The sequence below is a fragment of the Pleurodeles waltl genome, chromosome 3_1 (genome assembly GCF_031143425.1).
Source record: "Pleurodeles waltl isolate 20211129_DDA chromosome 3_1, aPleWal1.hap1.20221129, whole genome shotgun sequence".
Taxonomy (NCBI): Eukaryota; Metazoa; Chordata; class Amphibia; order Caudata; family Salamandridae; genus Pleurodeles; species Pleurodeles waltl.
In genome coordinates this window covers 701270728-701283211 of record NC_090440.1, presented here as the reverse complement: position 1 = coordinate 701283211, position 12484 = coordinate 701270728, and the positions used below count along the sequence as shown (strand labels likewise).

Here is a 12484-nt window from a genome sequence, read left to right as displayed (position 1 = left end):
TTGTGTAAATGATTCACTATGGCTGGCTGGTCGGAAAATTCCAGGACTGTTTTATGCAGACGATACCATCATCACCCATGGGACTCCAAAACCTAGTTGTCTGTTTTGTGAAGACTCTGAGATCAGTTTCAGAAAAACTAAATGTAGGATTTGCTGGCAAGGGAAGAAAAAAGATGAGAGCTAGCATAACAATGAACTCTGTCGTCCTAGAAAGAGTCAATGAGATTGATTCTTTGGGGATTAGACTGATGGATTCTGGCAAATTGAATGCACACATTAACAAAAGTGCACATGTAATAAGTCATGGGGGGGCTCTAGGCTGCAAAGCAAAAGCAGCTGCAAGTCCATTAAACCGCATAGTGGAAATATACAAGGCACAGGTTAGGAGAGCCAACCTATATGGGGCAGTACTGTAGGGTTTTAATAGCCAGTTGAATATTTTAAAAGCTAACAAAATGAAAATGTCACTTACCCAGTGTACATCTGTTCGTGGCATCAGTCGCAGTAGATTCGCATGTTCTGCAATAGCTCGCCATCTGGTGTTGGGCCGGAGTGTTACAAGTTGTTTTTCTTCGAAGAAGTCTTTCGAGTCACGGGACCGAGTGACTCCTCCTTTTGTCTCCATTGCGCATGGGCGTCGACTCCATCCTCGATTGTTTTTCCCCGCAGAGGGTGAGGTAGGAGTTGAATTGTAGTAATAGTGCCCATGCAATGGAGTGACTAAGTATGCACTTATTTAAGGTTGAGATGATACATATATAAATAATTGAAGGTAACTTCCAAACTGCTACAGGCTCCCGGGGAGGCGGGTGGGCACATGCGAATCTACTGCGACTGATGCCACGAACAGATGTACACTGGGTAAGTGACATTTTCAGTTCGATGGCATCTGTCGCTGTAGATACGCATGTTCTGCAATAGACTAGTAAGCAGTTATTTCCCCAAAAGCGGTGGATCAGCCTGTAGGAGTGGAAGTAGTCTGAAATAATGTCCTTAATACAGCTTGACCTACTGTGGCTTGTTGTGCGGATAACACGTCTACACAGTAGTGCTTGGTGAATGTGTGAGGCGTAGACCATGTGGCTGCCTTACATATTTCTTGCATTGGGATGTTTCCTAGAAAGGCCATGGTAGCACCTTTCTTTCTGGTTGAGTGTGCCCTTGGTGTAATGGGCAGCTGTCGTTTAGCTTTAAGGTAGCAGATTTGGATGCATTTAACTATCCATCTGGCTATACCTTGTTTTGAAATTGGGTTTCCTGCATGAGGTTTTTGAAATGCAATAAAGAGTTGTTTAGTCTTTCTGATGTTCTTTGTTCTGTCAATGTAATACATTAATGCTCTTTTGACATCTAATGTATGTAGTGCCCTTTCAGCTACGGTATCTGGCTGTGGAAAGAACACCGGAAGTTCCACTGTTTGATTTAGATGGAACGGTGAAATAACCTTTGGCAAAAATTTAGGATTGGTCCTTAGGACGACTTTATTTTTGTGTAGTTGTATAAAAGGTTCCTGTATAGTAAACGCCTGAATCTCGCTTACTCTTCTCAGGGAAGTAATGGCGATGAGAAATGCCACCTTCCAGGTTAGGAATTGTATGTCGCAGGAGTGCATGGGTTCAAAAGGTGGACCCATAAGTCTAGTTAGGACAACATTTAGGTTCCATGAAGGAACAGGTAGTGTTCTTGGTGGTATAATTCTCCTAAGGCCCTCCATGAATGCTTTAATGACTGGTATTTTATATAGGGAAGTTGAATAGGTAGTCTGCAGGTATGCAGATATTGCTGCAAGGTGAATCTTAATGGAAGAGAAAGCTAGGTTAGCTTTTTGTAAGTGAAGCAAGTAACCCACTACATGTTCTGGAGTTGTGTGTAATGGTTGTATTTGATTAATATGGCAGTAGCAAACAAACCTTTTCCATTTACTTGCATAGCAGTGCCTGGTGGATGGCCTTCTTGCTTGTTTTATGACTTCCATACATTCTTGGGTAAGTTGTAAGTGCCCGAATTCTAGGATTTCAGGAGCCAGATTGCTAGATTCAGCGATGCTGGATCTGGGTGTCTGATCCTTTGGTTGTGCTGTGTCAACAGATCTGGCCTGTTGGGCAATTTGATGCAGGGTACCACTGATAGGTCTAGCAGCGTTGTGTACCAGGGTTGCCTTGCCCAAGTTGGTGCTATCAATATGAGTTTGAGTTTGCTTTGACTGAGTTTGTTTACCAGGTAAGGAAGGAGAGGGAGAGGAGGAAAAGCGTAAGCAAATATCCCTGACCAGTTCATCCATAGGGCATTGCCTTGGGATTGTTTGTGTGGGTATCTGGATGCGAAGTTTTGGCATTTTGCGTTCTCCCTTGTCGCAAACAAGTCTATCTGAGGTGTTCCCCAGAGTTTGAAATAAGTGTTCAGTATTTGGGGGTGAATTTCCCATTCGTGGACCTGTTGGTGATCTCGAGAGAGATTGTCTGCGAGTTGATTTTGTATCCCTGGTATAAACTGTGCAATTAGGCGAATTTGGTTGTGAATTGCCCAATGCCAAATTTTTTGTGCTAACATGCTTAACTGCGTGGAGTGCGTCCCTCCCTGCTTGTTTAGATAATACATTGTTGTCATGTTGTCTGTTTTGACGAGAATGTATTTGTGAACTATTATTGGTTGGAAAGCTTTTAGTGCTTGAAAAACTGCAAGAAGTTCTAGGTGATTGATATGCAGTTTTGTTTGATGTACGTTCCATTGTCCTTGTATGCTGTGTTGATCGAGGTGTGCTCCCCACCCTGTCATGGAAGCATCTGTTGTTATTACGTATTGTGGCACTGGGTCTTGGAAAGGCCGCCCCTTGTTTAAATTTATGTTGTTCCACCACAGAAGCGAGAGGTAAGTTTGGCGGTCTATTAACACCAGATCTAGAAGGTGACCCTGTGCTTGAGACCACTGTGATGCTAGGCATTGTTGTAAGGGCCTCATGTGCAGTCTTGCGTTTGGGACAATGGCTATGCATGATGACATCATGCCTAGGAGTTGTAATACCATCTTTGCTTGTATCTTTTGTGTTGGATACATGCGTTGTATGATGGTGTTGAAATTTTGAATTCTTTGTGGACTTGGAGTGGCTACTCCTTTTGATGTGTCTATTATGGCTCCCAGGTATTGTTGTACCTTGCGTGGCCGAATTTTGGATTTTGAGAAATTGACGGTGAACCCTAGTTTGAAGAGGGTTTGTATGATATGATTTGTGTGATTTGAGCACTCTATTAACGAATGGGCCTTGATTAGCCAGTCGTCTAGATATGGGAACACATGTATTTGCTGCCTTCTGATGTGTGCAGCGACTACCGCTAGACATTTGGTAAAGACTCTTGGTGCGGTTGTTAATCCGAAAGGCAGTACTTTGAATTGGTAATGTATTCCTTTGAATACAAACCTTAGGTATTTCCTGTGCGATGGGTGAATTGGTATATGGAAATAAGCATCCTTGAGGTCTAAAGTTGCCATGTAGTCGTGCAGCTTTAGCAATGGCAGTACTTCTTGTAGTGTGACCATGTGGAAGTGGTCTGATTTGATGAAAGTGTTGACTACTCTGAGGTCTAGGATTGGTCTCAGTGTTTTGTCCTTCTTTGGTATCAGAAAGTACAGTGAGTAAACTCCTGTGTTTATTTGTGTGTCTGGCACTAATTCGATTGCATTCTTTTGCAATAGTGCCTGCACTTCTATCTCTAGGAGATTGGAATGGTGTGTTGTTAAATTTTGTGCTTTTGGTGGTATGTTTGGAGGGAACTGTAGAAATTCTATGCAGTAACCATGTTGGATAATTGCTAGAACCCAAGTGTCTGTCGTGATTTTCTCCCATGCTCTGTAATAATGACCTATTCGTCCCCCCACTGGTGTTGTGTGGAGGGGGTGAGTGACATGTGAGTCACTGTTTAGTAGTAGGGGTTTTGGGGCTTTGGAATCTTCCTCTATTTCTAGGGAATTGCCCTCCTCTATATTGTCCCCGAAAACCTCCTCTATACTGTCCTTGGTAACTGGACGGTGTGGCTTGTGAGGTGCTGGCTTGTGTGCTTTGACCCCGAAACCCCCCTCGAAAGGGCGTTTTACGGGATGAGCTGTAATTCCCTCTGCTCTGCGGGGAGTAGAGTGCGCCCATGGCTTTGGCAGTGTCCGTATCTTTTTTGAGTTTCTCAATCGCTGTGTCCACTTCTGGACCGAACAGTTCTTTTTCATTAAAAGGCATATTGAGAACTGCTTGTTGAATCTCTGGTTTAAATCCAGACGTTCGGAGCCATGCATGCCTTCTGATAGTTACAGATGTATTAATTGTCCGTGCAGCTGTATCTGCAGCGTCCATGGAGGAGCGGATCTGGTTGTTGGAGATGGCCTGTCCCTCCTCAACCACTTGTTTTGCCCTATTTTGGAAGTCTTTGGGCAGATGTTCAATGAGATGTTGCATCTCGTCCCAGTGGGCTCTGTCATAGCGCGCAAGTAGTGCCTGGGAGTTCGCGATGCGCCACTGGTTTGCAGCTTGTGCTGCGACTCTTTTACCAGCTGCATCAAACTTGCGGCTTTCTTTATCTGGGGGTGGTGCATCTCCAGATGTGTGAGAGTTGGCCCTTTTCCTAGCTGCTCCTACAACAACAGAGTCTGGTGGCAGCTGTGTTGTGATGAAAGCCGGGTCTGTAGGAGGCGGCTTATACTTTTTTTCCACCCTTGGTGTGATTGCCCTACTTTTGACCGGGTCCTTAAATATGTCTTTTGCGTGCCGGAGCATACCAGGGAGCATAGGCAGGCTTTGGTAGGAGCTGTGGGTGGAGGAGAGTGTGTTGAACAAGAAATCATCCTCGACCTGTTCTGAGTAGAGGCTTACGTTGTGAAATTGTGCTGCTCTAGCCACCACCTGAGAGTACGCGGTGCTGTCTTCTGGTGGAGATGGTTTTGTAGGGTATGCCTCTGGGCTGTTATCTGACACTGGGGCGTCGTATAGGTCCCATGCGTCCTGGTCTTGGTCACCCTGGCTCATGGTGGTGTGAGCTGGGGAGTGTGATGGCGTTTGTGCTGGTGAAACGTTAATCACGGGCGGAGGAGAGGGTGGTGGTGTAACTCTTTTCACCACTTTTGGTTGTGGTGCTTGTTCCGTGTGGAACTCCAACCTTCTCTTTCTCCTAATGGGGGGAAGGGTGCTTATTTTTCCTGTCCCCTGCTGAATGAAGATACGCTTTTGCGTATGGTCCGCATCAGTTGCTTGTAGCTCTTCCTCAAACCTATGCTTCTGCATTTGGGAGGTTAGCGAGTGCTCTTCTGTATAAGAGCCTGAAGCTGGGTCGCTTGCAGTTTGTTTCGGCGTCGAAACTTTGTCTGCATGTTTTTTCGGCTCCGAGGTGACTTTTTTCTTTTTCGGGGCCGAAACCTCTCGGCGTCGATCTGTTTCGGTGCCGCTGTCTCGGCGTCGAGCCGTGTCCACACCGGCATCTCGGTGTCGAGGCTTGTCTCCAGCACTTTCTCGGTCCCGAGAAGGCTGCGTGCCGGTGTCTCGACCGGAGTCGGACGATCTCGGCACTGTTTGGGCCTTTTTCGGTGCCGACGGTCGGTCACCGATTTTATGGGTTGAGCCATGGCCTGGTGGCAGTGGCGTCCCCTGGGCCTTGTAAATCTTCCTCTGTGTGGTTTTCGACGTGTTACTCACGGTTTGTGTATCGTCGAATCCTTCGGAGTCTGAGTCTTGGATCGAGAAGGTACCTTCCTCTTCTTGTTCCTCGAACTCTCGGTGGGCTGTCGGCGCGGACGCCATTTGAAGTCTTCTGGCTCGACGGTCTCGGAGTGTTTTTCGGGACCGGAACGCACGACAGGCCTCGCAGGTGTCTTCGCTGTGCTCAGGTGACAGGCACAGGTTGCAGACCAAGTGTTGGTCTGTGTAGGGGTATTTATTGTGGCATTTGGGGCAGAAACGGAACGGGGTCCGTTCCATCGGCGTTCTTCAGCACGCGGTCGGGCCGACCAGGCCCCGACGGAGGATCGAAAAATTACCCCGAAGGGCACCGGAGCTCTTCGATCTTCGATGCGGTGTTGAATGTAAGTATGCCGATCCCGAACGCAACAATACCGACGAAAATCTTCCGAAATTAACTATTTTTTCTGTTCCGAAACTCGGAGCGACAGGAACACGTCCGAACCCGATGGCGGAAAAAAAACAATCGAGGATGGAGTCGACGCCCATGCGCAATGGAGACAAAAGGAGGAGTCACTCGGTCCCGTGACTCGAAAGACTTCTTCGAAGAAAAACAACTTGTAACACTCCGGCCCAACACCAGATGGCGAGCTATTGCAGAACATGCGTATCTACAGCGACAGATGCCATCGAACATAACTTTATTAGATATATAGCAAGGTTAGTGAAGGGCACCCCACTAGTACCTTTAAGACTAGACCTTGAGCTAAATAACATTGTAGATCATGCAACCCTGAAACCACTTTTATATTGGATCCGGCCCTGGAAGACAGAGAATTTGGAGCCTTTCAGGGAGGGAATTAGAGAATTCCTAAGGAGCTCGAGTTGCTTGGACAGGGTCAAAAGGCTGCGGGAAATGAAGTCAGCTTCGATCAAATTGAGTTCCCACAGTTTGGGGGGGGGGGGGACCTGAATCAATTCCAGCCGACACAGCCACGCTTGTGAAACAAAGTTACTGGAGGAGGGTAAATGATCAGATCTCCCAGAGGAACAGGTTGGGTCACTTGACGACAGAATTATTGTCTGTCAAACAGGAGTCGTTGGCTGAATATTTCTTTGACCTGATCATACCTGCCTATGCTAGTTCCCTATTTCTCCAGTTTAGATATGGCACCCTACCAGTCAATGCTATATGGTTGGCAAACCACTCTGAAGACAAATGTAAACTGTGTCAACTAGGTGTGGAATCAATTAAACACTCCCTCTTTTTTTGTCCCAAATATGATTCCCAGGAAATAATGGATTATCCCACTTTGTAAAGCCTTGCTTCTATATCACCGTGCTAATGCTTATAGAATTTGTAAAAGCAACACATCTACAGTGGTGGTAAGTGCTGTTTCAAAGTATCTCTCGGCTCCCTAGTCCACCTGCTGCAGACATCAAAGCACTTGGATGGGACAGCTCACAATAAGATTTTTTTTGCCGCAACGGTTTAGCGCCTCTATAATACTTGGATGGGGTGGCTCAGAAAAAGCTCATATTGCATGTTTTGCACAAGGCTATTGGGCCAGCCTTAAGGTATGAAATTTTAAAGTATATGGTTGAGGTGGATTATAATAGAGAATTTTTGTTTCTATAAAGCTTTGCACATGGTCAATAGCCCAGCCCTAAACACGGATTGTTTTTATTTGGTTTTTAACTTAAGTGTATTTTTAGACTATAATAATCATAGTATCTACTACTTATCAAGCATTTTTATTGATTTTATAGGATTGCGTACTCTGGCTCCTTGGCATCTATTATTACAGTTTTAAATCGGTTGGAATCAAACTTGGGGAGTTCTTTAAGTACCATGTATATTATTCTTAAGATATATTTTATATTGGGACCCTTTTAATTTTGTTCTTTTACAATTCCAGTTTGATTATGAGATTTTATGTTTCGATATGTCAAACATACATACATAAATACACTGACTGGATCTGGAGAAGAATTTTGTAAGCATTGTGCAACTGGTGTGGATCATCGAAGTGAGGCATCCAGCCGCATTCCTTTAAGTTGTTGAAGAAAAGAGAATGATTTCCCATACAAAACACTATTTAAGCATCACTTTCATGGACAGCAGAATTAAGAGTTTTCGTCTTAATGGTTAGGCAGTTCATTAACCCATCAAGACTATGAGATCCAGTGGTTTTCAAACGGTGGCATTTCTTATGGTAGTTACCTCACAGGGCATCACTTTCAGGCTCACCCACATTCCTACTCACTGTAGCTACCGTTTTGTTCTCACCTTTGTTGTCAAATTTTAATAAAGAATATGAAATTAAAAATGCAGTCTGGTTCACAAGGGAGTTCAAATATCTTCACGTGTCAAAATGCACCCTGCAGATGTCTCTCCAGGAGTACGTCACAGGATTACACCTCAGTTTTCACATCAGAAATATTAGGCAACCAGGGATAATGCAGGAGCAACACGCTTATGAAGGGGAAAAATTCAGAGGCTTATTTTTATTTTATTTTTTTAAACCTGTACTTCTCCCTCCATGTGGGTCTGGTTTCAAAGGATCCCAACAATTTCTCCTGTCATCTGACTGTTCCAACTTTAATCTATATTATTCAAGCACCACCATTTTGATAAAAATCTTTTCCACAAAACGTTCAGTGTTACAGTCACAACCATGGACAAGACACCTTTAACACACAAAAGCCCCAAGTTACAAAGGTACCAGTTTTATTATAAAGATTTTCGAAAATGAAAATAAAAAGTATTTTAATGGAAGAACAAATGTCTGTGCCATTTGTGCAGACGTACAATGAAGAGACCTTTACAATCCTATGATCCCATACAGGCTAATCCACTCACAAGACAAACCCCGCCCCTCCCAATGAGAAAAAAAGACATATGGATTAAAAAATACAAATAATATTAAGAGACAAAAATGTGTGTAAAGTTAGCAGCAATGACTCGATCTAGACCGGACTTGGTGGGATTACTAAGCATCGGTCCATACTCGCCGTCACTCTGAGTGGAGGTAAAGGTTCTCACCAGAACCTTAGAAACAGCTCAAAGAGAGTAGGAGGCAAAAACAGTGGCAAACGCACCCTGGTACTTAAAAGGGGACGGCACAGAGTGTAGTCCTGCAAGAAGAATGGATCCAAGAACCACTTTCTGCTTCATTACATGGGGCGACCGAGGAAGAAGCCACACATGCACTTCCAAGGATACCCTTTAGGATGAGACTACAAATGTAGAGGGTACCCCCTGCACAAAGACGTACCAAGAAATATTGGAACTTGGCCTGGATTAGGCCTGATTGCAAATGGCTTTCTTTCCTTCGATTTAGAGCTGCTGGAGATCTTCCATCAGTAGGGCAAGTGCATAGAAGAGAAGGGAGATCGACCATTCCCCCATTAACCCAGACTCACAAGAACATCCTTTTTTTGGCCATCCGACCCCATATTACCAGACGACTTGAACTGCACTTACACCAACCTCCTAAAAACTGGTTACTTCACTGAACACAATGCCTAACTCGCAGCGTTCAAATAAGAGTACAAGAGGACAAATATCTTGTGAAAGAATACAACTGACAGCCCAAAGGCAAGTGACATCGTCCCGAGCATTTGCAGAGGAGCACAAGTCAAATCAGGGAGTGTATATAAAGCTTTGTCCATGCACATATGGCGGGTCATAGGCAAGGAACCAACTGGCCCCCATGTCAGTCTTCTCCCTCAACCCCCACCCCAGCAGCCCTAAAACTGAATTTGCAAATACAAAAAATACATAAAAGGCAGCAAACTCCAAGCAGCTGCCAGTGGTGCTGGGTGAGTAATAGTGCAGATATAGGCAAATATCCCACTCTGTGCATTTAGAGCTAGCTCAGGATCACTCTATTTAGCACCACTGTAAACTATGACAGAATGGATTTATATTTTATATAAATGGTATGTATACACAAACATACATAAAATATAAATCCTGGGGCTGAGACTCCCTTTAAACCAGTGCCAGATCATCCTTGCATTTCACTCCACCATTCTGCAATCGAGGGCGTTCTCCTTCATCCACGGAGGTTGTTCAGCTCACTGCAAACAAAAGAATGCGATATTGGCATGAAAACTCTAGCAATGGATGAGAATGCCAAATCTCATACATAAACGAGCAAATAAAGGTACTGGACGTGGCACCATAAGATTACCTTACATCTATTCAGATGTCCCACTCCCAAAGATGAGAGCAAGCAACTAAAGAACATCCATATTACAGTATTACTCTATTCAATTCCCATTTCTAAAATCATCTGCAACTAGATCGCCTCATTAATTTACAGATCCTATGTACAACCCTGTGCTGCAAGGATCGAGGGCATATCTTGTTTTTTGATACTGCTTGTCCCACACACTTATTAACAAATTTGTTAAGTTAATGCTCACTGTATCCTGCTCCTAAAAGTTGTACAAATGCTAAATCAAGGCATTCTGCCACTGCTATCTTAACGTAGTAATTTAGGCAGCCTCTCCACCAAAGTTTTATTTTGCGCCTGCAGATGCAGTTGGTTGGCACCCACACATTTTTTGCAAAGGGGGAAGGGGAGACCAGAACTGTGATTTGGTTTCATTACCAGACTTTAATCCAGAACAAAAGAAAGCCAGAAAGGAATGAAGAAGAGATAAGAAATCATTGACAAAGCAAGAAAGCAGGAATCAAAAAACTGCAAGTGTGTGATACACTGAAGTGTAAAGTGGTGGAAGACAGATAGGAGGAATAGAAAATGGAGACTTTTTTTTAATTTTATTTTTTAGAGGAGGGTGTGGCAAGACATTCAGACCCTGGCTGATATTCCCTGGTCTGCCAAGGGACAGAATATGGCATCCATCAGCATAGTGGAGTACTGCTGTCCCTGTTTAGAGATCTCCACTTGCCTGGCAAGGATCTCTGTGCTGTGAAGGGAGGTGCTGTTTCCCCTCTCACAGCATAGCAAGTTTGCCAAGCAAGCACCTTGTTTAAAACACCCATTTAGCAAACTGTTTTTGTACAGAGAAAAACCCCAAAGTGGGGGGATCCTTAAGAAGGCAAACAGCATTTGCAGCTCGACTCGGTATGCAGTAGGTCTAGCAGGTCTACACCAGCATCTTAAGTTTAGATTCAGTCAACTTCCATGTATGAAAGGATGTTCTTCAAACGTATCAGGTGTTCATATAAGCAAAAGGGTCTGTGCCTGCTTGGAGAAGGCATGTGATCTTGTGCCACTGTGCTTTGTCATGTTTTACATGCAAGTTGTCATCTGTTGGGATGCCTACTCGGAAGTGCTGGATGCAGTTAAGAAAAGCAGTGATGACTAGTTTTGGTGGTTTAAAAGCCGTTGAACATAGGGACTCCAACCCTGGGGTGATAACCAGTAGCTACACAGCGCTGCCACTGCTTGATCTGAAAGGAAGGTGAGCACCCTGGTGTCACCACTGCCATGGTCTTTCGAGATCTGGTGTTACCTTCATTGTAGTCCTTTTTTCCCCAATGTCTTCTTCCAATGATTGCATAAAGCCAAAACAGTTAGATGCAAGCCAGATAATGTGGAGCTCGGCAGGACCTAAACCTGGCAGAATGTACCATTGTGCATTAGTTTTCCTACTTTATCTTCTCATGTATAAAGTTTTGCTGCCTACACGTGATCTATCCACAGGAAAAATGGTCTGCAAAGGAACGAGGTAAAGTTGCTGCATTTACAATCTAAACTGTTCCTTAATCTTGAGAACCACGGATGCAGAATCGTTTGCAGTTTGTACTGTAGATCTTTCAACTGCCAGTCATCCAAATAGAGGTAAATACGCTTGCCTGAATGTATTTGAAACGAAAGGAATAGTTTCTTACCTGTAACTCCAGTTCTCTCGTAGGGGTATTTCCATGATAGTCATAAGCACTGAATAGTTCTGCACGCCTGCGGGGACGCCGGAGCACTGTTCTTAAGTGTAGATGTTCGCCTTTCTTGAGGAAGGCCTGCAGAGTCACTTAAGAATGTCAATGTGCAGCCTAGAGGAACGGCTACAAAGGCCAAATTGTTCATTCCTTTGGTTGAAAAAAGGATACTGTAGTATAGATATACATTTAAAAACATGTTTATTCCAGAGATGAAGTAGAAAACATCTTTCACAAACCTTTTTACAACTTCAAAATAAGGATGAAACAATGCAGGGCAGTGAAGTCTTCCTGTATCCCATCATGCATAGCAAAAGGCAGTTGCCTCAGTTCTTTTTGTAGGCTTGTAATTTGACATGAAGAAGTCTGAATATATCTTTCATTATTAATATTATTATAGTTATTATTATGTCAACTCCACCAGGGAGGAGGGAGGATTGCTTATGACTATCATGGAAATACCCCTACGAGAGAACTGGAGTTACAGGTAAGAAACTATTCCTTCTCTCGTAGGGGATTTCCATGTATAGTCATAAGCACTGAATAGATTAGCAAGCCCATCCCAATAACCGCGGTGGAGTAGACAGAACAATAAAGAAACAATAAATCACGCAAAGAGATTCTCAAGAGAGGCCTGTCCAACCTGAGCATCTGTCCTAGCATCCGAATCAAGACAGTAATGCTTAGTAAAGGTGTGGACAGATCTCCATGTAGCCGCTTTGCGTATTTCTGCTAACGGAATGTTTCTCATCAAAGCAGCAGTTGCTGCTTTGCCCCTAGTGGAATGGGCCTTAGGCCTGCCATCAAGGGATTTATTTGCTAACTGATAACAGAATAAGATACATGAGACAATCCACCTGGATAAGGATTGTTTGGAGGTGGCCAGACCTGTTCTAATAGGGCCATAGTTAATAAAC

General features: G+C 44.0%; 1 protein-coding gene across 2 annotated transcripts in view; it reads right to left on the bottom strand.

Annotated features, from left to right (window-relative positions):
• Window positions 1-8367: 8367 nt before the first annotated feature.
• HDAC1 (histone deacetylase 1) overlaps window positions 8368-12484 on the bottom strand; it is a 160622-nt gene continuing 156505 nt past the window's right edge. For both annotated transcript variants that reach the window (XM_069223369.1, XM_069223370.1), the window contains one exon: window positions 8368-9739. In XM_069223369.1, the coding sequence (XP_069079470.1) occupies window positions 9715-9739 (25 nt within the window). In that variant the 3' untranslated portion in view covers window positions 8368-9714. The remainder of the gene's footprint in view (window positions 9740-12484) is intronic.